Consider the following 26,333-nt stretch of genomic DNA (forward strand, 5'->3'; position numbering starts at 1 on the left):
CATCCTCCCCCACTCCATCTTCAGCATATATACCAACCTTCACCTCGCTACAATCAGTTCTGAAGAAGGGTCACTGGACGTTAACTCTGCTTTCACTATGCGGATGTTGCCAAATCTGCTGAGTTTTTTCAGAATTTTCTGTTTTTATGGTGAATTAAATTTGCTGCTTGCTCCAAATTACCCCGACAGATAAGAAGATCGCAGGCTTTGCTCCATGGTGTTATTGACCAGACCAAACCCCTCAAAATACATTAAGAAGATCGCCTAGACCCCAACATTTTCTCATTTTTAAAGGCAAGTGTAAGGCGTTGTGTTCTGGATGCAATTCGACTGGTCAAACCACCAGACCTGAAGCAAAACACACTTTATTCTTACACTATAGTTAAAATACAGATAAAATAATAATTTAAAAAATCTTAAATACTTAAGATAATATATAAGTTAACTACTATTGATTAGCTGTTCCAAGATAGTAACATCCCATACACACACTCTTGGTAGAGGCAAATTCAGTAAAATGCAACATTTCTCCAGGAGGAAAGAACATAAAAAGAAAATTCTGCGAGAGAGAGAGAACTCATGTTTTGCTGTAGCAGGGAAAGATGTATAGCATCTTCCAAACTTCAACAGCTACTGAAAGCTAAACTAAGATCCTAGTTCTGTGGGAGCTTGACCTCCCGAACCCATCCCTTCATCTGCTTCTATTGTTCCAACTTGAAAAAAAAACCCAAGGCCTCACAAGCTATTTACTTTATTGGCTTGGAACAGATAGCTCGGTACCTCTCTTCATAAAAAAAAGGACAAAATACACCTCTTAAAGCCATAGTATCGTCACACCTCCCTCCCTAAAAAAAGATCAATTTACAAAGATGGCTTAAATTTTAAAAACCTTTAGTCTTATGCTATCAGTACACTACAATGCTTATACATTACATTGATTCTAAGCATGCATACATACAATACTACAGTCCATTTCAATCCATTTCTTCTGCCACCAAACTCCTCCAACTTCACTCACCAAAGTCATGACAATGTGTCAGCAATTATGAGGCAATGCACTCAATGCTGAGGAGCCAGAGGCAAAAGCAGTAACCTTCTGAGGAGGAGGAGGACAAGGACATTGCAGAAGAAAATGTTCTGCTTATGTATGACAGAGCTCAGCTGTGTTGGGTGCTACAGACCAGACAAGACCTGACTGACACCCAATCATGCTGCAGCTACACAAAACCATGCTTAGAGAACTTGGAGAACTGTGAGCAGATCTGGCCACCACATCTGATAAAGGATATATTGGCCTTAGAAGAGGTACAATGCAGATTTATAAGAATGATACCTGGACATTACGAGGAGAAATTATACAAATTAGGCCTGTTTTCTCTAGAATTTAGAAGTTTAAGAGGTGATCTGACTGAAGTCTTCACGATATTAACAAGAAAAGACAAGATAGATACTGGTTGTAAATGTTAAAGTTGGGGATATAATCTAAAGATTAGAGCCAGATCTTTCAGGAGAGATATTTGGAAGCACTTCTACATACAAAGGGTGGTAGAGGTTTGGAACTGTCTTCCACAAACTACAGTTCATGCTAGATTGTTTGTTATTTTCAAACTTGAGATACATAATTTTTTTTATTTAGCAAAGGTATTCAGGGATGTGGGCCAAAGGCAGAGATGTGGAGTTAAGCCACAGACCAGCCATGATCTCATTTAATTGCTGAACGAGCTTGAGGGGCTGAATGGCCTATGTTCCTATGCTCCTATGTAGATAAGAACTGGGTGCAGCAGACCATCACAGAATGTAGAATAGTCATTGGTCATGATACCAGCATTTGGTCTGCACTGTGGGAGTGAGTGGTGAGTTGTCCTAGGTAAAACATAAGGCGAATTGTCATCCCGGTGTCATGGGTAATTGATAAACCAAGTTTCCTAAGATATAATCAGAAATCTTGCTCGGCTTCTTGATGAACAACCCTCCAAAAAGCTAAGTGCAACTCAAACTTGGACAAAAAAAGTCGTAAGATACAGTCCAAATTGACATTCCATTAGTCCTTATACATACATGCACGTACACAAACATTGCATGTTTTCTACTACTGTATCTCCAAATTTATGTCCCACTAAACCACACTGACCATTCCCTTCTCTCATTACACATGTTATACTGAGGTGTGTCATACATTTTCAAAAACTTTTGGCAGGATACACACAAACCCACTTCTTGCAGAAGTTGGCGTGCAAATGGAGATTTCAAGAGAAAGACCAAGTTACATTGCAAACTTTGGAGATTTCAACATCACTTTCAATGTCACTGGGAGAGAAAGAGCAGGGAGCATTACAGAAGTCGTGTTGGAAGCCAAATTTAGGAGAATGTTTATACTTCTTTGTTGCTTTTTTACTTTGTACTTTACCCTCTAATGCAAACATATGTACACAATGACATCTTGGTTCTGGATTACCCTGTCACTAAGCACCTATTGTTTTCTCTTAACACTATGTACAAACGCTTGTCCCTGTTCCCTTTTTCAAACACATAATTTGCGTCATTACATTGTTCATGGGGAAACTATGAAAGCAGTTGATCTAAAGTGGCATCAGTGAGCTGCAAGCTAACCAATACAGGAGTTGGAGGTAAAGTTCAGATTCCAGTGTACTTCACTACAATGGACACTGCTACTCAAGGCTGGCTTTTAGTTGCCGATCTTACTGCAGATGCTGAAACAGCTCTGTGCTAATCTCCCTATATAAGTGAATCTTCCTTGATAACTGCTTCTCAGTGACCTGCAGATATGTTGTCCTCAACCTATGGAAGCACTGTTCGTAGGGTGTGTTCCTGTAGACTCTACACCTTCATTTGTACTTTCTGGAGTTGTAGCTGTCTTTGTCCACTTGTCATGTTGCATCTTCCCAAGCTCCTTGTCCTCTCACCAGAGTGTAATTGGACTCAATAAAGAAAGGGGTGCTTTGCCTGAAGCACTTTAAGAATTTGGAACATTATACAGCCACTGCCAGCAACTTAATAGTCTAAGTAGCTACAAACTGCTTGTAACAGAAGAAATATGTCCCAAAGATTTCTAGCTTCTAGCCAATATCAATCAAGAAATCTTGCTAATTCAAATTTTTTTTTAACTCCTGGGTTGTTATTTGGTTAAGGCCAGCATTGATGACCACCCTTGACAAAGTGAGCATAAGCCACCTTCTTGAAATGCTGCAGTCTATCCAGTGTAGCAAACTCCCACAGTGCCGTTTATAAGGAAAATCCATATTTTGACCAGTGACATTGAAGGAAATGCAATGTAGTTCCAAATTAAGATGGTGTGTGGCTTAGAGGTGGACATAAAGATGGTGATGTCAGCTTGAAAATTAGAATGGATTGCCAGCTGACAGTAAGTCACCAAGTGATTTTGGTCACACTGCCATAATAATAAAACTAAAATTGCACCAGCATGTCTCTCCTTCTGAATATGCAACATTTGAATTGAAAATGCGCCATTAATATTTAAATTCACCCTCCTGGAAACCCACTACAACCCTCTTAACTGTTGGCTGATATTGTGATAGAAAGCTATTGGCGTAACCAAAGTGAAAGGAGTAGCCTTGCGGGAGTGAAAGGCAGAATTCTCTAGATATAGCAGAATTGATTGAATGATCTGTTATGCACAACAGGTTCAAAGTAGGCAATGTAAAAAGCAGAGAACAGTCAGGAACTACATCAATAGGATGTGGTGGAACCATGATGACTCATAAAAGGTTAGTCTGAGCATATGAGGAAATATGAGGAGGAAAGTGAGAACATGAAGAAGGAACTCACTAAGGTTTCTGGTAACCAGCTAAATCTAGAAAGGTTGTCAGAGATCATTCTAAGGAAGCACCTGTGTGTGATGGATAGAGTCAAATACGTAAGGAAGGAATATAGAGAAGTACATGATGTACTTTTACTGAAGCATATTTTTATTATTTTTAACAATTACACCTAATTAATAACTTCATTATTTTGAAACATTATTAATCCCTTTAATTCTCTCCCTTTCCTTCATGGGCCATGGATTGATTATGGGTTAATTACATAACACTCTGAGTTAGCCATCAAGAGGCCTGAAGACAGCTGTCCTCTGATTTCACTACCCACCACAGGAATGTGTCTAGTTTTGCTTTGGGCCACCTCACAGCAGTCTGACACAGCCAACCTGGAATCAGTTTGACACAGCTATGATATGCTATTCATTGTCCGTAAATTAGCAGCTAGCAACCAGTGAGGGCAAAATATTCTCAATAAAAGGATTATGACCTGCCATCACAAGATCTTCCGTCCAATACTACTACTAGCAGCAGTGTGTTGTCTGGCCCTTTGTGATTTTTACATAAATAATTTGGATGTATTGATATCCTGAACATCATAATCTGTGCTCATTCTAGCTGTACTGCTGCCATGGGGTGTTGTCTCATGGGAATAGCAGAACAAGAGTCTTAATGGCACCAAGAGCAGGCCACTTCCAGACTTCTTTGTAACCAGTTCTGAAACCTGTTAAGCCAGAGTGACATTAAATGTATAGCTAGCTCTGACCTTCCCTGCAAACGGAAACATTTTCTCCACATCTACCTTATTAAACCCTTTCATAATCTTAAACAAGCCCATCAGGTTGCTCCTCAGATTCGCATTTCTACAGAAAACTTTAGCCTTCTAAATCTTTCTGACAGGCATAACCTCTCAGTTCTGGTATCATCCTTGCAAATCTATTTTCACACGTTGTCTCCAATCTTAAACAAGCCCATCAGGTTGTTCCTCAGATTCACATTTCTACAGAAAACTTTAGCCTTCTAAATCATTCTGACAGGCATAACCTCTCAGTTCTGGTATCATCCTTGCAAATCTATTTTTACACGTTGTCTCCACATGTTTGTGTTTTCATAACATGAAGACCAGAATCGTCTACAATGGTCCAACTGTGGTCTAACCCAATTTCTATACAAGTTTAACAACTAGTCTGATTTTCAAATATATTTTTAGTGGTCTGTTTGTGTTTATAATGGTCTTACTAAAATCTGATGTTGCTTTTTGTGACTTGGGTATCTGTAACATAGATCCCCTTCATCCTCTAATGTATTTAGACACTTATTTTCCAAAACATTGCGGCTTCTCTATTCTTTCTAGCAAAATGTACCTTTCACGCATATCTATACTGACATTAATTTGTCAATACATGCTTATTCTCCAATATCTTCTTTTATTTTGACATATTCCTCCTCTGTTTTACCTACCTGTTGCAAATTTAGCATGTCATAAATTTTGAAATTGTATGTCTAATTGCCAAGTGTAAATCATTCATGTAAATGGTGAAAAGTAGTCCTAACACCAAGCCTTATAGAATCACCATTTTCCAGACTTTCCAAACTGAAGAACTACCCTGAATGCCTGTTATGGGCAGAGAGAGATAGTAGGATAATTCCCAATTTTGCCAGACTGTGGGCATCCCTACACCCCAAAGACTACAGCACTCTAATAACACACCTCCCTAACACCTTCTCCAAGACAATTAAGAATGGGCAATTAATGCTGCCCTAGCCAATGATTCCATCATTCTATGAAAAAAATTTTTAAAAACTTTGATGATTTCATTTTATTTACTGACTAAAATGAACACTGGACATTTCTGGCAATGAAATTGCAGTGGCTTACTCCCTGTAACAACAGGTTTCAGGCTTTGCTCCCAATGAGGTGAAGGTAAGTTTTGTAAGTGAAGAACTCTGAAAACTATTTCCATAGATGCTGCCAGACCTGCTGTGTTTCTCCAGCATTTTCTGTTTTGATCCCTGCAGTGAAGATGTAGCTTGATTCTGCATACCTGTAGGTAAAAAGGCTAGCTCCATTCTGTTGCTGGTTTCTTCCTCTTCTGGGTTAGACTGCTTCCCTGTTGTCTCTTCATTTTGCAGACTGACTGACTTCCGAATGCTCCCAAGATTTATGAACATACAAATAAGGAGCAGAAATCGGCCATTTGGGCCCTTGAACCTGCTCTGCCAATCACATGATCATGGCTGATCTTATTGTGATATCGCTCTACATTCCTACCTAACCCTTGATACACTTTAATTCCTTTGTTATTCATAAATCTATCTACTTTTGCCTTAAAGTATTCAATGACTCCATTATCTGAATCCAGAGACTCATGACCCTCTGTGTGAAAAAAAAGTCCACCTTTTTTCTGTCTTAATTTGGAACAGCCTTCTTTTCAAATTGTATCCCTGAGTTATGGTGTCTCCCACTAAAGGCAACACCCTTTCAGCATCCATCCTTTCAAGCCCTCTCAGATCTTTATACATTTCAATGGAATCACCTCTCATTCTTCTAAACCCCAATAGATAGAGATCCAAATTGTGTAACCTTTCCTCATAAGATAACCCACCCATCCCTGGTATTAGTAAAGTAAACCTACTCTGAAATGTTTCTGATGTAACTACGTCCTTTCTGAAGTAAGGAGACCAGAATTGTACATAGTACGCTAGATGTGGCCCCACTAATGCTTTCTATAACTGTAACAAAATATCCCTAATTGTATATTTCATTGCTCTGGAAATAATCACCAACATCCCATTTGCCTTCCTAGTTATTTGCTGTACCTGCATATTAACTTATTTTGATTTGTGTATTAGGCTACCCAGATTCCCCCTGTGCTGCAGAGTTCTGCAGTCTGTGTTAATAAGCATTTTATCTCAATCTTGTCTCTGTCAGGTGATCATAGGGATCAGTCTTCTCATTATCCACACAGATGGTCCTTGACAACATTAGCATTGACACATCATGCAGTTTGGCTCTCAGGCATTCACATCTCCTTATGATAGAACAGTTCCTCTTTACACCTATTTGAAGAGTGTCATTCTGCAACCACATGTCAATGTCATCACTATGCATCAAAACTGTGCACACAGTTAGGCAATAGGAACTGTTAAAGCTGTCAAGTATTCTCAGGCGTGCTCCAAGAGGTTGTTTACATTTTAATGTCCTGTGCAGACAAGGAGGATGTTTCCAGCCTTGAGCAATGTCAAGTATATTTGCAGACAGGGATGGAGGTCACTTTGTTCCCTTGACTTCATCTTCCTTCAAGATAAATTGCTTATTTTCCATCTTGCTTTTAAAAGTAGAGTCCATTTTTCATAAATTCATGGACAAAACTACGTGGGCACAACATCTCCCCTTCTGTTTTGTCATCAGCTGGCTATTCATGCCATGGCTATTCTGGCCACTATCCACCAGTGTCATCTTCACAAAGGGCTCTTGAAATTTCAAGTGTATGGCACCTACTCTATTCCTGTCTCTACACATATTCTAATTGTAAAGAATTTGATATTATTGACCAACCATGATTTCCATTTTTGAAATTCATATTAACTATTCTGTTATGTTTTCTGTTTCTATATGTTTTTCTATTACATCGTTGGTAGTATGTGAGGCTTGGTCAACGATAGAATATGGACACCAGAGTTTTGGGTGAAGTGAGACTGGAACATGAAAGATCAAACTGAAGAACATTGGAGTTAACGAGCCTGGAGCAGACAAAGTTGTGACTGAAGTTTCAACAGCAGAAGCATTGAAGTAGGGATAGGCTCATCATGTTATGGAGGCAGAAGTATGCTTTGTAATGGAGAAAATATAAGGTCCAAATGGAACATGTTGTCTTAGCATGATACAGAAGAGGATGGATTTGATTATCAGGGTACACAGCCTGTAACAGGGTGAACAGATTATCATTTTGGATCTCCTGGAGGATATTCATGCAAGATTGGCTGACAGTTTAAACCTCTGACCCATATAGTTTAGATTCCAATCACCTCCAGTGACTCCAGCAAGAACACCAGGCTGAAGCTTTCATACAATACTGGAGGAGTGCTATGCCATCTCTTTACAATGAGATATTTGAGGCCCAATCTAACCCCTCAATTTGATATAAATGATCACATTGGAACTATTCTAAAGAGGAGCTTTCCGTGATCTCCAGGCCAATAATGACTGCAATGTTTCAAGAAGGCAGCTCACCATAAAAAAACCCAAGGGTAGTTAGGGATGGGCAATAAATGCTAGCCTAGCCAATGATACCCACATCCCATTAATTAATTTTAAAATTTATCCTTCAACCAACACATAGACCAAGTATTTTATCTGGCCATTATCACTCTGCAATTTCCAGAGTAATTGTGTTTCCTATAAGAGTGACTTAATTTTAAAAATACTTCATTATTTGCAAAGTAAGAAGTTCTGAGGTTGTGAAAAGCATTATACAATGCAGATGTTTCATTTTTGGACGAGCGGTCTGACCACATGGGAGCCTACAGGGGTGGTGTGGTGATGTAGAACTGAATGTGATTGAATGTGTGGAGTTGTTTCCACATGATATTACCCAGCTTGTCTACAGAATATTAGTAAGGAGGAGGATGAAGTCAAGAATAAAACCTTGGGGAACTTCCACATGATCTATGGATGGAGAGTGAGACCTTTGCTTGAGAATATCAATAGGAAATATCAGCACCTTGAGTCAGTATGTTTTAGTGCGATGGAAGAGTCTGAATGTGTCTTAAACTTCATTGTACAAAAGCCACTGATTCTGACGACGTCTCTGCCAGTGCTCCAGCCTTTTCTCCTCTGCCTCCTCTCCTGTAGGAAGGTCTCAGCACCTGAGTCAGTTGATGACCATTTGTGCAGATGGAGTTTTGAAATGCATACACATTAAGAGTCTATGAGTCTAGGGCACGTACTTTCTTCTCTGAAGAGGTAGAGAATGACTAAAAACTCCCATTTCTTTTTCAATGCATGAAACACTTGTAAAGGGATGATTTGTCCAAATTTCAACAGCAATCGGCAGGCATTTTTGAAGCACACTTCCAAATAAACTGATAAACTCTCTGTCTTAGATGAAGCTCACAATTCATGTTTCCATGACTATTATAGAATATTTCAGAGATCAGTGCGAAAGACAAATCCCTCTTTATGCCATTAGCTCCAGAATAAGTTTAAAAGTCCAGCATAAATGTCAGTGAAACGGGTGAGTGGATAAACAGGTGAATTGATCGAGTAGGTAGGTGGGTCAGATTAGTGGGTACGGTGGTGGGTGAATAGGGTGGCAGATGGATAAGGTGGCAGATAGGTAAGGAAGGTAGATATCCTGAAGGAAAGTTATTAGATTCGAATCATTTTGTTTGTCTCTCCAAAGCTGCTGCCAGATCTGCTGAGTCTCTCCAGCACCTTCTGTTTTTAGTTCCAATTTCCAGCAGCCACAGTATTTTGCCTTTGTTTACTTATGATGTGGGAGGGTGGGTGAGTGGACAGGTGGGTCAGGGATAGTTGGATTGGGTAGGAACAGGTAGTCAGCTCAGTTCATGGAAGTTGTCAAGTGGTGGGTGTTAATGTGTTTGTGAGGGGTAGTCAGGTTTGATCAAGCAGGGTAGTAGTTGGAGATGTTGTGGTGGGGTTGGGTGGGTCAGTGTGGATGATCACAGTATCCATTTTGAAGTTAACCAGGAGTTAGAGTAAGATTTTCTGTCCAAGGTTTTCTGGATAACCATTGAGGTAAGTACTCAAGAACTGTCCTTAATCTCCTTTGCTAGCTCAGAGTTGGAGACATTTGCATTTTGTCCCAGGGAGATCAGTGTATTGGGACATCTTGGGTTGTGTGGCTGGTCCCCTGATAATCTGGAAACTGAGATCTGGGCCAATTATATCTTATATGGTGTCAAGTTTTGTTTGAGAACACCTTGAGTGATCTTGGGGCATGTTACTCAGTTGGAGGTGCTATATGCATTCACTGGTGTTAGTAATTCTCATTGTGATTTACCACAATTTTCACGAATCTTGCACTGACCTTGTGGCAAGAGATTTGGAAATCACCAGCTGGGAATTTCCGGTGTTTGGGTGCACGGTGCTAAAAGCTGCTGTCACAGACTGCTCTTTCAAACTGCTACAGCAACCCCATCCCCCCACCACAACCACACAATTCCCTAACACCCACCCATTCCAGCAGTCCAACTATTCTCAAAATCCGATTCCCTGCAGCTAAAATTCCCACCTGAAAATCGCGAGCAAACAGCAGCTCTGGAGGCTGCAGCCTCTGGGAGTCTGTGCTGTTTTTTTTCCCTCCACAGATGGGGGCACTGACCCCGCGTTCAGTAAACATTGGCCTCTCGTACTTTTCCAGTTCTCTCTGTCTCTCTGGAACAGGGGGGAGAACAGTCATGGAAATGCAAGTGGTAAACTCCATGAATTATGAACAGTTTGTCGATGTGTTTGGGAATGTGATTGAGAAATGTCCTCTCATTGCAGCTGCAGTTTGGACAAAGCGTCCCTTTTCGAGTGTGAGCGCTTTGGAAAAAAGTTTTGGAGATTTTATAGATTCCTTGCCTCGGTCAGGTAAGAAAACAGAAGCACTCACCGCCATTGGAAAACTCAATATAAACATGCAATCGTCAGTTTTAGGCGACCTGCAATACACAGTTGGACTGTTGCAAGGTCTTCAGTTTGACTCCAGTTTGAATAGTCTCCATTTTTTTCTTCTGAACGTGACAAGACTAGGAATCCAGCGGCCAAGGCAAGTGTCCGGGGGAGGGGGTAACGACTGTGTCTGCCCACCACAAGGACAGTTCAATGCACTCCTGTCAAGACACTGAACAGGTTCCATAGCTTCCACCTATGATGTTTTGCCCAGAAATTCAACAGCTTGCTTCCATTTGTTCACCCAGGCTGCTTCCTTGCTGCCTTTGGTGAGATACTTTTTCACCTGCTAGGGCCTCTGTCCAAAGTACTTCCTTCCTGATGATTGATGGTAACATCCCTGGCTATTACATTCTAGCAAGGGCTTTTCTGGGGAGCTGCAGGGTTCTTTGTATCTGGGCCCTGAGCAGTAGGGGCATCCTGTACTTTCTGCCATATGTGGAGCTATGAGAGGATGTTTCCCCTGGTGGGAGAGTCTAGGACCAATGGGCATAATCTCAGAATAAAGAGGCACGAATTTAAGACTGAGATGAGGAGGAATGTCTTCTTTCAGTGCATTGAGAGTCTTTAGAATTCCTTGCCACATAGAGCTGTTGGGGCACAGACCTTGTGTATATTTAAGGCTAAGATGGATTCCTAATCCATACAGAAATCAAGGATTATGGGGAAAGGGTAGCAAATTCCTCCTGATCCTATTGAATGCAGAGCAGGCTTGAGGGGCAGAATGGCCTCCTCCTGTTCCTATTTCTTATAGTCTATCCTCTCCACATCTCCCTGGTCAAGATCCCTCAGAACTGTATATGTTATAACTAAATTATCTTTAACTATTCTAAACTCCAGCAAATGCAAGCCTAACTTGTCCAACCTTTCCTGGTAAGATAACCAACTCATTCCATCTATTGATAAGCCTTCTTTGTACTGGTGCCAACACGTTTACATTCTTTCTTAAATAAGGTTTGCAATAATATGCATAGTCCTTCAGATATTGTTTCACTAGTGCCTTGTATAATTGAAGCATGACTGCACTACTTTCGTTTTCAATTCTTGTCATAATAAATGATAATTACTTTCCCTTATTTTCCATTATTAGTTCTCCAGAAACAATAGAACCAACAACTGCTTTATTAACACTTTTTCAAATATTTATAGATACCCTTACTATCTGTTTTTCTTTTTCTGGCCAGCTTTCTCTCATATAGTCTAATTTTCCCTCTTTATTAATTTTTAGTAATTTGTTTCTTTTTTTCACATTGTGTTCAATCTTCTGACCTTACCACCGAGTCAGTCACAAATGGTGGGTCCATCCCTTAGAATTTTTCTTGCTGTTTGGAATATATATTTTCTGTGTTCTGAAATATCCTCTTAAATGCCTGCCACTGGATCTGATCTATTCTTTAAATGTATTTTGTCAATTCATGTTGGCCATCTCTGCTTTCCTAGCCTTATAATTGCATTCAGTTAAATTTATAAAACAATCTAAACCTGCTCCCCTCTCCCTCAAACTGAGTGTAAAGTTCTATATATTATGGTTACTGCTGCCTTGGGGCACCTACTCTATGAGATCACTAATTAACTCAATCTCATTGCACAATACCAGGTCTGATGTAGCCTACCGTCTAGTCAGTTCCAGAACATGTTGTTTTAAGAAACTACCTTGAAAATATTCTATGAACGCCTCATCTCCCCTTTAAGATTCAGGTCCCAACTGATACCTTGCAGCAGTTTCTGTGATAACTACCCGATCATATTATTTATTTTTATTTCACTCTCAGTTCATGTTTTTTTGTTTTTAACTGCTAATGCATTCAGATACAAAATCTTTAGTTTTTTTTATTATTTTGTTCATGCTAGTCTTACTTGTTGATTTACTCATAGTTATGAACTCTCTAGCCCTTATTGTCACAGTCTGTTCATCATTTCCTGAATTAATGCATTTTCCTTTGGCTTTGACTCTGCTCTTTGATTTACCACATCTTCCCAAATTTTATCTCTTGCCTCCACTGTTAAGTTTAAAATCCTCTGTACTTTCCATAGTTTTGCAGCTGGCAAGAGCACCAGATACATCACGGTTCAGATGTCGCCCATAAGACGGGGACACATCTCAATTTATCTGACTTCATTACAGCCTTGGTTCAAACAGGGACAAAAGAGCTGAATTCCAGAGGTGAAGTGAGAATGACAGCCCTTGATGTTGATGTTCCATTTGATCGAGTGTGGCATCAAGAAGCACTAGCTAAACTGGAATCAATGGGTATCTTGGAGATATATCTGGCACGTAGGAAGATGGTTGTTATTGCTGGATGTCAGTCATCGCAGCTCCAGGACATCTCTGCAGGAGCTCCTCAGGGTAAACCCTGAAATAACTCCACAGAGGCCGGTATCCTGTTACCAAGTCACCCTTTATTTACACGTGGAGAGTCATTGACATTGATCAAGCTCTCTCAGAGCCAGCTCTCAGGGTGAACAGGATGTCTTACATTCCTGTTTATATCTGTCAGTCAGAGCTCCCTGATCAGATTAATAGTCCCAGTCAGGGAACTTTGGCTGATCCCATTACAATCACTACATCCCTCTCCTTCTGAGTCTGAGGACATAGGCAGGTTCTTTTTTTTGGACCTCCTCCAGGGGCATTTTAGTACCGGATTGGGTTTTTCCAACTTTCCCTCTGATACGGGCAGCATGTAACACGTAGAGTTCATCTCTCGGGCCCAAAGTGTCTCGGAAGAAATTCATTCTCCTCTTCAGGCAGCAAAGGCATTGAGGTGGTGACATCCACCATGTCCGTCTCAGATTCCGAGGTATCTTCAATGTTTAATGGAGAGGGAGAACAAATCAGTTCTGGAACAGTTGGAAACGCTGTCAAGGAGCTAGGCACATTTTGCCCCTGCACTGTTTGTGAGTTTGCAGCTTTCATATGGTCCAAATCTTTGTTCAGGACTGTCGCACCTGCCTAAACTTTATACGTCATTGGGACTGACCTCGCTTCGACCATACCTCTTACCCATGCAGGGCCATTGCCATGGTTCCTACACCAAACTTCATCCCCTGAAGTAAATTGTCTCTCTCACTTAGCGTTCTGATGCCTTTTCATCCGCCATCCCAGGTCCAGGAAGATCAGATTTAATCTGGTGCGGAGTCCTCTCTGCATTAGCAACTCTGCTGGAGCTAGCTGTTAGTTGCATGAGGGGTGGTCCTATAATTTAATAGAAACTGGGACAGTTTGGTATCCAGTAAATCTGTATACTTATTTCTTTAAGCTTGCCTTCAAAGTTTGGACTGCTCTTTCTGCCAGACCATCGGATGATGGTATGGAGCTGTCCTTACATGATGAATACTGTTCAAATTTAGGAAGTACTCATTCTCTGATGGTGATGGCCTGCTATCTGTGACCAGCACCTCCGGGAGTCCGTGTATTAGTGAAGATATGCATAGTTTGTCTATAGTCATTCCCGTGTTTGACAAATGATCTCTATGCATATCCAGGCATTCGCAATGACTAAGAGCATTGAACCCATGAAAGGACTGGCATAGTTGACATGTAACCGAGTCCAGGGTTTACCCAGCCATTCCCACGAATATGGGGGAGCGGCTGGCAGTAATTTTTGTCCGTGTTGTTTCTCTGGACAGTGCCCCACCACAGCAGCTATGTCTGCATCCAATCCTGGCCACCGGACATAACTTCTTGCCAACATCTTCATTTTGTAAAGCCCTGGATGACCCTGGTGAAGTTCAGCCAGCATCTGGTGGCACACTTTGCTTGGGACAATCACTCTTGTTCCCCATAATAATATGCCATCAATTGTATTGCCATCACTGAATCTCCCATTATCAATATCCTGGGGATTACCATTGACCAGAAACTCAACTGGACTTGCCACATTAACACAGAGACTACAAGAGCAGGTCAGAGACTGGGAATCCTGCAGTGAGTAACTCACCTCAATCCCCAAATCCTGACAATCCTCTATAAGGCACAAGTCAGGAGTGTGATGAAATACAACCAACTTGCCTGGATCAGTGCAAGAAGCTTGACACCATCTGGGACAAAGCAGCCCATTGATTTGAATGACATCTACAAGCATCCACTCCCTCTACCACTGATTCTCAGTAGCAGCAGCGTGTACTATCTACAGGCTGCTTTGCAGAAATTCACCAAAGATGTTTAGACAGCATCTTCCAAACCCACAAGCACTTCTAGGTAGAAGGACAAGGGTGGCAGATAGATGGGAACACCACCACAAGTTCCCCTCCAACCCACTCACCATCCTGACTTGGAAATATATTGCCATTCCTTCACTGTCAGTGGGTCAAAATCTTGGAATTCCCTCCTTCAGGGCATTATGGATCTACCTACAGCATGTGGACTGCAGTGGTTCAAGAGGCAGCTCACCACCACCTGCTCAAGGGCTATTAGAGACAGACAATAAATGCTGGTCAGCCAGTGATGCTCAAGTCCCATGAGTGAATTAAAAAATATTTTCCCTGGTTCTAGTGCCCATGCCCCACAAATCCAAAGCTACTTCTCCCATTTGTTTATCTCTCTAATCTGACTTGCTCCAATATCAATTTGCACGTGGCTCAAATAACAATCCAGAGCTTACGACCTTTGAGTTTCTGCTTCTTAATTTGGAGCTTGGCTCCTCGTAGTGATTATGTAGAGTCTCCCTCTTTGGCCTGTTTATGTTGTTGGTACCAACATGGACCACAATGCCTGAAAATCCCCCTTTCACTGCAAATTCCTCTCCAATCCTGAGCAGATGGCCCAAACCCTGGCTGTGGGCAGTCTACATAGCCTTTTGCAGCTGAAAACAGTGTCAAGTCCCTTCATTGTACTGCCTCCTACTATCACTACATTCCTTCTTACTGTCCCCTCTTGGATGGCTTCCTTTGCCACAGTGTCATGGCTAGTCAGCTCATCCACCCTACAGCCCTTGGTCTCATACAAACAAGTTGGAAAAATTTCACATCTGTTAAACAATTGCAGAAGCCAAGAGTCCTGCTCTCTGGGTCCCCCTACCTGCCTGACTCGCAGTTACACTCTTCTGTCTCTGAACACTGACAAGATCAGGTGACCCAATCCTAGGAGGAGTGACTGCTTACTGGTACAAAGAATCCAGCTAATTCTACCCCTTCCTGATGTTATGTAGTAATTGTAGGTCAGCCTCCAGCTGATAAACTCTGAACTTTTGTGGTTACTGCAATGATAAACAATATGGGTTGCAGCAGCCAAAAAATCATGAAATGAATTCATAGAAACTGCAGCTGACAAATCACTTCCCACTGACCCTGCCACCTTCATCATTCAGCATGCAGAAATGTTCCAGGGATCACTGCCCAGATACAGTGAGACACTGGAATTTGTGGCACTTCAATGCCATTGCTCATGAACTTCTTCCTGTGAGAAGAAATTATACAGTGTAAGAGGCTTTTATTTGCCATCATACAGAGCCCAACCTAGCAGTCAGGAGCACCATGTTGGGTGATAACTGTTGCAGAAAACACATATCAAAAATGAGTCTTTTACTGCATCTCATCATGCTAGATATGTATAAAGAATACTTGCACAGAAACAAAGGAGTTTGTAGTCTATCATGGTAATACTTGTAAATTTATATTAAGTTTGTAAGTCTGTGACACAATGGCAGGAATAGGAAACATAATACTGCCCTGTTACAATTCTTGACTCCTTTATCTCCCCTTGGCTCTTTTGGCACAGGCTTGCTGTGTTGGAATTGGTAGCAGGGCAATGACAACTCGCACTACTTTCTTCCATATGCTGAGGCCATTCCTGCTGTCCAGTCCCAAATAACTACTGTCTCCTTTTCTTTAGGTGGGGCAGTGAAGTATCTGCAGCTCAATCAAACATTAATGCATATTCTGATCTCCCACCAAATAAATGAGCTCAAGAGCCATACCTTTGAAATCCTGTGTTATTTGGAGCAGTTGTTAGTTTTACTCTTATTTAAGTTTAATCCTAGTTTATGGCATAAACCAAACAAAATAATTCTGAAAGCAAAGAAAATCTCAGATGCTATGCATTTGTCTTGGAGTGAAATTAAATTTAAGAGTCATTTTTCAGCAGGGTCTATATGCTCCCTGGAAAATAAGTATCTAGATTGAGTACAGAAGGATCTGGGGTCTTGGTGTAGACACACAGATCACTACATGTAGTGACATGGTTCAGTACGTTCACAATAAAGCAAGCAAAACACTGGAATTAATTTCTAGAGGTCTAGAATTGAAGAGCACAGAAGCCCTGTTAAACTTTGATGAACCTTTTGTTGATTCACATTGTGAATTGCTCTGATCTCCACACTATAAGCAGAACATAGAGTCTGTGGAGAAAATGTATAGTCAAGAACAAAGAACAAAGAAAATTACAGCACAGGAACAGGCCCTTCGGCCCTCCAAGCCTGCGCCGATCCAGATCCTCTATCTAAACCTGTCGTCTATTTTCCAAGGATCTGTATCCCTCTGCTCCCTGCCCATTCATGTATCTGTCTAGATACATCTTAAATGACGCTATCGTGCCCGCCTCTACCACCTCCGCTTCTGCGTAAAGAACTTTCCACGCATATCTCCCTTAAACTTTTCCCCACTTATCTTGAAATCATGACCCCTAGTAATTGAGTCCCCCACTCTGGGAAAAAGCTTCTTGCTATCCACCCTGTCTATACCTCTCATGATTTTGTAGACCTCAATCAGGTCCCCCCTCAACCTCCGTCTTTCTAATGTAAGTAATCCTAATCTACTCAACCTCTCTTCATAGCTATCACCCTCCATACCAGGCAACATCCTAGTGAACCTCCTCTGCACCCTCTCCAAAGCATCCACATCCTTTTGGTAATGTGGCGACCAGAACTGTACACAGTATTCCAAATGTGGTCGAACCAAAGTCCTATACACCTGTAACATAACCTGCCAACTCTCGTACTCAATACCCCGTCCGATGAATGAAAGCAGGCTGTATGCCTTCTTGACCACTCTATCCACCTGCGTTGCCACCTTCAGGGTACAATGGACCTGAACACCCAGATCTCTCTGTGCATCAATTTTCCCCAGGGCTTTTCCATTTACTGTATAGTTCGCTCTTGAATTGGATCTTCCAAAATGCATCACCTCGCATTTGCCTGGATTGAACTCTATCTGCCATTTCTCCGCCCAACTCTCCAATCTATCTATATTCTGCTGCGTTCTCCGACAGTCCCCTTCACTATCTGCTACTCCACCAATCTTAGTGTCATCTGCAAACTTGCTAATCAGACCATCTATACCTTCCTCCAGATCATTTATGTATATCACAAACAACAGTGGTCCCAACACAGATCTCTGTGGACTACTGGTCACAGTTCTCCATTTTGAGAAACTCCCTTCCACTACAACCCTCTGTCTCCTGTTGCCCAGCCAGTTCTCTATCCATCTAGCTAGTACACGCTGGATCCCATGCGACTTCACTTTCTTCATCAGCCTACCATGGGGAACCTTATCAAATGCCTTACTGAAGTCCATGTATATGACATCTACAGCCCTTCCCTCATCTATCAACTTTGTCACTTCCCCAAAGAATTCTATCAAGTTGGTAAGACATGACCTTCCCTGCACAAAACCATGCTGTCTATCACTAATAAGCCCATTTTCTTCCAAATGTAAATAGATCCTATCCCTCAGTATCTTCTCCAGCAGCTTCCCCACCACTGACGTCAGGCTCACCGGTCTATAATTTCCTGGATTATCCTTGCTACCCTTCTTAAACAAGGGGACAACATTAGCAATTTTCCAGTCCTCTGGGACCTCACCCGTGCTCACGGATGCTACAAAGATATCTGTTAAGGCCCCAGCTATATCCTCTCTCGCTTCCCTCAGTAACCTGGGATAGATCCCATCCGGACCTGGGGACTTGTCCACCCAAATGCCTTTTAGAATACCCAACACTTCCTCCCTCTTTATGCTGACCTGACCTAGAGTAATCAAACATCTATCCCTAACCTCAACATCCATCATGTCCCTCTCCTCAGTGAATACTGATGCAAAGTACTCATTAAGAATCTCACTCATTTTCTCTGACTCCTCACATAACTTCCCTCCTTTGTCCCTGAGTGGGCCAACCCTTTCTCTAGTTACCCTCTTGCTCCTTATGTATGAATAAAAGGCTTTGGGATTTTCCTTAACCCTGTTTGCTAAAGATATTTCATGACCCCTTTTAGCCCTCTTAATTCCTCGTTTCAGATTGGTCCTACTTTCCCAATATTCTTCCAAAGTTTTGTCAGTTTTCAGTCGCCTAGACCTTAGTCAGATGGGAACTGAGGGATTATACCTGTCTGGAGCTATTGAACAGGCTGAAGTGTCCTTTCTCTGACATGGGACAAAAATAGAAATTGCTGGAATATCTCAGCAGATCTGGCAGCATCTGTGGAGAAAAATCAGAGTTAACATTTCAGTAGGGTAGGCAATGAGAAGATGTTTCCAGTTGTGAGAGAGACTAGAACCAAGGACCATAGCTATAAGATAACTGCTGAAAAAGCTGTCCAAGCCAAGAATTATATGAACAAGCAATTTAAGATTGTCAATTGTACTTGCAATGTGCTCAATTACACTTCCTAAGATTTACATATACTGTAGACAGGGCCCGGTTTTCCACAGGCAAAAGGACTTTGGTCCAGGAATTCTACCCTTCCAAATAAACAAAAGCTTTGGGACAACTGTTCCTGAGTGCATTCCTCAAAGTAACATCTCAACCAATCAGAGCAAAAAACCCTTTTTGAATTAAGTAAAAGCTTCAGAATAACTGTTCCTTGGTGCATTTTGTATGGCAAAACCATGACTAATCAAAGTCAGCACCTTCTTGATCATGTCATATAAATGATTATTCCCTTTGAAATTTGGTATTCTTGCATCTGTCCTGATGACTGCAAAAAGAAAAATCTTCAACAAGTGTATCGCCTTTTTTTTTAAACTGATAACAGAAGTTCTGTAGTCAAGTGACTGTAAAATAATCATTAATAAATCCGTTAATGAAATCAAGAGAATGTCTGTAATCTGAGAGTGGTTACAATGTATGGAGGAGTTGAGGCCAGTAGTGTAAACGGATGCAAGGGGAAGCTAAATAAACAATGAGGAAGAGAAGGAAGTGTTGAAATATTGGTTGGATTAAGTGAGTTAGGGTAGGAGGATGTTCATATAGGGCATAAACACTGGCATGAACATGATGGGTAAAATGGCATGTTTCTGTGCTATATTACCTAACAGGCTAAAAGCTACTACCAAGATGTAGCAATCTATCAATAGTGGTGTTTCATTATCACAGTTGATGTCAGCCTTATACGCCTTGCTTTATCTGGTGTCTAAGGTCAAGAAATGATTGTTGAATTGACCAGGAATGGAAAATACAGGGTGGAGCAGGAGTTAGAATAGTCTAAGATTCTGCGTAGAACTGGAACTGGCACCAGGCTGTGGCTCAGTAGTGAAACCTGGAGTTATTTGAGGCATAATCAAGGCCTGCAGTGGCTCCAAACAAGAATGTGGGATGGAAGAGCGCTGGCAAAACTCTGCTAAGTAATTGGAATCATTTTTATTCAGATTCTTCTCACTTTATACTTCAAGCAATTCCTAAAACATTGGAAATATACAAAATCAGTACAAATGTCAATATCTTACAGAGAAAAAGCTGTAATTGCATGATGAACAATCAGCTTGTAATGGTCTCATCACATTTACTGCAGTGAGTAATTCACCTCCTGACTCCCTGAAGCCTGTCTTTCATCGACAAGACACAAGTCAGGAGTGTGATGGAATAAGCCCCACTTGTCTGGATGAGTGCAGCGCCAACAGCACTCAATAAGCTTCACAGCATCCAGGATAAAATAGTTCATTTGATAGACACCAAATCCACAAACAGTCACCACCCTGCCCCCATCACCAATGCTCCATGACAACAGTGTGTACTCTTTACAAGATGCACTACAGAAATTTGCCAGGGGTCCTTAGACAGCACCTTCCTCCAAACCCACAAACCCTTCCATTCAGAGGGACAAGCGTAGCAGATACACGGGACCACCACATTTGGGGAGGGCAAGTTCCCCTCCAAGTCACATACCATCCTGACTGGGAAATATATCACCATCCTTCAGTGTCGCAAAGTCAAAATCCTGCAACTCCCTCCCTAACGACATTGGGAGTTACTTAAATCAAATGGACTACAGTGGTACAAGAAAGCAGCTCCTCACCACCACCTTCTCAAGGGCATCTAGAGCTGGGCAATAAGTGCTTTTGCAGCCAGTGACACTCACATAGCCTGAATGATTTTCATTTCAATTGCATTTTTATAATAAAGCTGTAAACTAAGATTAATTTTGCCCTCATTTAATAGGCTAGTCAGATCTCAAGCTTTGAATTAGAAATATACATAGATATATTATGTATGTTATGTTAAATTTATTAAAAATACTACTTGTGTCTCCTTCAATTACCATGTCTCATCTGAAATATGGTAGTCAGTCACCAGATGGTGCTATGTACATTTTTATCGTTGTTTCGTAAGTATTAGCCAGTATTAAGTTCAGATTGTATTTGCGCCCATGTTTTTTTTTAACAATCATATAATTAATGGAAAAAGCATGAAATAAGTTAGCAAATTGTTAACTTGCTAGAGATCAGTGATATGGCTGTAAAATATCATGAAAAACATATCCAGCCTGCTTCCTGGATACTTTTGTGCTGAACGTGGTGTTAAAATGAACTGTTGTGATTGATTCCTTTAGCGGGCTCACATACATATCTCAGCTGGATCATATTTCATATGCAAACTGTAATATTGAAACTTGATACTAAAGTTAAATTCTTTAATGCACCATATCAACAGTGTGTCTTCAAACTGCATTTATAAAATCTTCAGGGAATGTGGTATGCCTTCTGGACAGTTTATAAAATTGTCCAAACTGTTCAGTCCATCTAAGGCTCTCACAGTATCGAACAATTATTATCAGAATTTCAAATGACATCCTATATGACTGTGAAAAAGATAGGATACCTCTACCTTGCCCTTCGATACCTGTCTGCAGACATAGCCACAGTAGGTCATACTAAACCCTCTTCAGTGTCTCTCCACTGTCTTCCAATTGGTTGGAAGTTGCATGGTTCCCTTCTTAATCACCTCAACAGTGCTAGAGAATTAGTATCAATGACGTCTCTTCTCATTTTGTCACCATTACATCTGTGTGTTTCCTTAGAATCCCTTGATCTTTTTCATTTACGTCCTGCCTCTTGACAACATCATCAGAAAACACTTTAGTTTCCACACAAACACTGATGACCCTGCCTTATTGCATTTGCAGCTCTTCCCACCAGTTCTTTCTTGTCCAGTATTCACTATCGGATCACTCAGTATCATTCCTCCATTTAAATATTTAGAAGACCAATGAAAAACTTTGCTCCCTTGCTACTAACCATCAAGTATCATATGAGATAAGCTTTCAAACACATATTGTTTATTTTTGCCTCTGTAACATTGCCCAGCAACACCACTTCTTCAACTACTAAAACCTTCATCCAGGTCTTTATTATTTCTAGAATTGACTTTTGTAAGACTTCTCTCATTCTGTAGACTTCAGGTCATACAAAACTTGACTTCTCACGTCCTAACCTGCAATAAATGGCATTCACACATTACTCCTTTGCTTGTTGGCCTCTACTAGCTTCCAATTTAGTAACACCTTGATTTTAAAGTTTTCATCTTTGTTTTCAAACCCTTCCATAGATGACTGGGCCTTCTATAACTCTGTAATCTCCTCTACCCATGCAATCCACTGAGATATCTGCACTTCTCTGGTTTTTGAGCAAGCCCAGTTAGAATTGTACCTGTATTGGTGGCTGTATCTTCAGCTGCCAAGGACCTAGGCCCAAGTAGCTACTTGGGAAACTCCCTATCTTCTCCTTTAGGACTCTTCTGATCGTATACCTCTTTGACCAACCTTTCGATCATCTGTCCTAATATTTCCTTATATATGTTTGTATTTCATTTTGTAATGTTCTGCCCAGTCCTTTGGAAAATGTTGTTGCTGTACGTTAAAGGCAGTATATAAATACAAATTATTTCTGTGTCGGCTGAAAATGCACATTCCTCTCCATGTCCTAGCTCTTTAAATTGAACAGTTTGGCAACAGAATGTCAGTGCATTTACAGAGCTGTAAATGGCAATTGGGATGCAGAATCAAGCTCCTGCCATGTGTGAGTGCTGCTATCAAGATGGACCCTCTGTTAATTTCCTGTTCAAATTGACACAGCCATTTAAAGATGAAACTGAAGACAGCTCTTCCTTCTTTTGGGTTGAGGCTGTGTCCCTAATTAAGCTCTAGATGGCAGTGCAGGATTGTATTTCCTGATATTTTCTAACAAACCTGTTCTGAGATGTTATCAAACACTACTGGAGCAAGTGGGACTTGAACCTAGACCTCCTGGCATGATTGCATTTCCTGACTTACCAGCGGCATGCTCTGGAAGTGTCTTGTGTTTTTATCTGACACAGGAGGCAAAAAAGTTAAGAGAAACTGAAGCCTCTGTACAGTGACTTCATTCTACAGCCCTACTTCAGTAAGAAATGTCACTTTTTATTCAGTCAATATCTAATCATAGACAGTGCATCATATTTTGATTTCACTAACCAAGTTAATGCTCCATGAAGTTGCTGGGACCTTGCATTCATTTAAAGCTCTACCACTATGCAGTATTTTATGTTTTCTTTTCAAACTCTGCTCAAGTAGTTTTGAAATAAAATGTAATATTGGATCATTAAAGTGTCAGTAAAGACCTCACTTATTGAGAATATAACTGATCAAGTCCTGATGGAAGAATTTAACTTTGTGCTCCTACAATGTAGAAAAATAATTAAGACTGCTCAATGTTATATTTTACAGAGTACACTTTATGTTATCCTAATTAGTCTAGTTAGTTACTGATTTTCTTCAGCACTCACCCCCAAGATGTGTGTACTATTTGAGATCATTTCTCAAATTTCCCATTTGATTTTTTGTATAATATGTTTCAATAACTCTGTAGATGACTTCACCCAATGGCTGATAGTATGATTTCTCAAACCTCTGATTGTTTTGCTTTTTTGGAGCATCCAGTATTGAATGAACAGAAATGATCTCTAATGAGATATTGGGAAATCAGTTGGTTCCCTGTTCCCAAGCTATTAACTCCATCCCTGTTCCTGCTACTGATTGAGGCTGAACTGCACTAACATTGCATCCTTTCTGACTCTGATGCAAGTTTTCATTGCCGTAATCCTATCTGTCCCAAAACCCTTTACCGTGACCCCATAACATTACAGTTCAATATTCCCTTTAATATGTATTTGTTGTGCCTTTCGTGTCTTGTATTCTTTTTGACAGCTATGTGTCCGTCCAACTTAGTGATAATGGTACTTATAACTTTGAAATCTCTGCATTCCTCCATCTCTGACTTCTGCCTGCCCAGTTTTCTTCAGCATACCTTCCACTAGGTCCTAACTTCTGGGATTATCATCCTGAACCTCCGCAATTTTCCACCTGCATGTTCTCCTTTAAACCTACTTCTGTACTTATTTGAATAAATTTCTGCTGAGCCAACCTGAACCACTTATGTGGCTTGGTATAAAAATGTGTTTGGTGCTGCCCCTGTGAAGTACCTTGAGACATTTTACAGCATTAAAGGTACTTAATGCAACTTTTTGTTGCTTATTGTATTGGGAACATGTGATCCAAAATAAATGTTTGCATTTTCATATTTCATTAATTCCCTTGGCCGCAATAATATCCTGTCTGTTGCTCTGCCTTGTAGAGTGACAGTGGTGTGTAGAATTCAGAAATAGCAGTGAGAGAAACAGCAGTGTATGGTGTAGTTGTTACTTCAATTGGCGCCATTGCATTTAGTAATGAAGAACCGAATAAAGTTGAACACTAATTTCCAGAGGAACATATGGTATTGAAAACTTGCTTTGTAAAACTGCCGTTTGCTCTTGTATTTACGTAGGGAAGGAGGGAATTCTACGATGTCACCCAGACCTGGCTGGGAGAGATCTACTCAGAGGAACACTCTCCGCTGAATCCCAGGCTGAGCAGAACCGAGCTGGGTTAACCACCCTCACTGCCGGCCAGAGATCCCAGCTGAGTGAGCTAAATGCTGCTTACAAGAACACATTCCACTTCCCGTTTGTGATCTGTGCCAGGATGAATGACCGAGAAAGCATAATGAACCAGTTGAGCAGCAGGATCCACAACAGCCTGGAGCAGGAGCTGCAGACCAGTATTAAAGAGGTTCTAAAAATCTGTCACCTCCGCCTTTTAGATATCACTGGTCCAGCTGCCCACACCACCAAGCTTTAATAAGAAGGCAGGAATTACCATTTCGAGTCTGGTGACTCTTCATCAGAACGAAGGAAAGATACGAGGAATTCACTGAAGTAGACAGTCGACTCCAAAGCAGATGTGTAAAACATCTTACAGAATGCAGAATGTAACATCTCAAATTGAATAAATCACTTTGCGATGGCAATAAATGCAGCAAAACTAGAATGAATTCATTTTGTTTGATTTCATTTCTTTTACATTACAGAGAACCACATTTGTGTATTATTTCCAACCCTTTCCCAAATATTAGAATGCTGCTTTATTAATTATAATAGTAGGAATTTATTGAACAAACCCCGATGATGCCCTTGATCTAACTGTTCAAAGTGCAAAGAGCCAAGTAATAAAAGAGTTCAATGAGTAACTCTCTCATCTCTAGATCAGAAAGTTGTGAACTCAAGTCCCATAGACAAGTCCCGTAGACTGTGCAGAGGGTCAGTGAAACAGGACAGACTGGAAGGGTGTACCAGAATCCTGCAGGATGCCCAGTGTCACTGCCTCCATGCGCATTGCCCAGAAAATTGAAACTTCTACTGTGCAATTGCCTGCATCTGAAACCTTCAAAGAAAACCTCCTACATGTTGGAGAACTTGGCTCTGTTAAGTTACCCAGGAAACATTAGGTAGTTAAAACCCTACTGTAACTCCAGGTAACCATCAAGCTGACATCCTAACTTACTGCCACCCCTTCCCCCTTCCTACAATTATACATTTCCTGGTCCCTTACACCCCTGTGACCACTGCCAACTGACCACCCTCACTGCACTCGACATCCAACAGCAAGACCTCCCCACTACCCCCCCTCAACAATCCCCTCCAGCCCTGACAACCCCCATCGATCTACTGGGACAGCAGGACCTGTGTGTATATGTGTGTGAGTCATTAAAGGTGGAAAGATGGACTGAAAGAGTGATTAATAAAACATATTCTTTGTAACACTTTACTAATGGGACATATCATACAAAAGGAGGTTATGCTGAACTTGGTTAAGGCACGAGTTCTGCCTCAGCTGGGGTATTACATCCAGTCTGGGCACCAGCCTTTAGGAAAGATGCAAAGGCATTAGAGTGGGTGCAGAAATGGTTTATAATAATAGTTCCAGGGATGAGGATCTTCAGTTATGAAGATAGATTGCAGAAGTTATGATTATTTTCTTTGGAGAAAAGAAGGTTGGGTGAAGAATTGATCAAGGCATTCAAAGTCACAAAGAGTCTCAGAGGAAGTAGACAGGAAGAAACTGTCTCTATCCAGTAAAGGATCAAGAGCAAGAGGGTATAGCTTTAAAGTAATGTGACAAAAGAACCAGAAGTAATTTCTGGTTTTAACAAGTGAGTTTTAAGGTGTGGAACGCACTGCTGAAAATGTGGTGGAGGTAGGATCAGTTGAGGCATTCAAGCAGAAGTTCACAAAATCACAGAACCCCTACAGTGTTGAAACAGGCCCTTCGGCCCAGCAAGTCCAGACCTACCCTCAGACC

General features: G+C 41.0%; 1 protein-coding gene across 1 annotated transcript; it reads left to right on the plus strand.

Annotated features, from left to right (window-relative positions):
• Positions 1–10,167: 10,167 nt before the first annotated feature.
• Positions 10,168–25,026, plus strand: urad (ureidoimidazoline (2-oxo-4-hydroxy-4-carboxy-5-) decarboxylase). The gene is made up of 2 exons (XM_020513201.2): positions 10,168–10,392; positions 24,481–25,026. The coding sequence occupies exons 1-2, from the start codon at positions 10,218–10,220 to the stop codon at positions 24,831–24,833; spliced, it is 528 nt and encodes a 175-aa protein (XP_020368790.1). The 5' UTR covers positions 10,168–10,217; the 3' UTR covers positions 24,834–25,026.
• Positions 25,027–26,333: the final 1,307 nt, after the last annotated feature.

The sequence above is a fragment of the Rhincodon typus genome, chromosome 6 (assembly GCF_021869965.1).
Source record: "Rhincodon typus isolate 14 chromosome 6, sRhiTyp1.1, whole genome shotgun sequence".
Taxonomy (NCBI): domain Eukaryota; kingdom Metazoa; phylum Chordata; class Chondrichthyes; order Orectolobiformes; family Rhincodontidae; genus Rhincodon; species Rhincodon typus.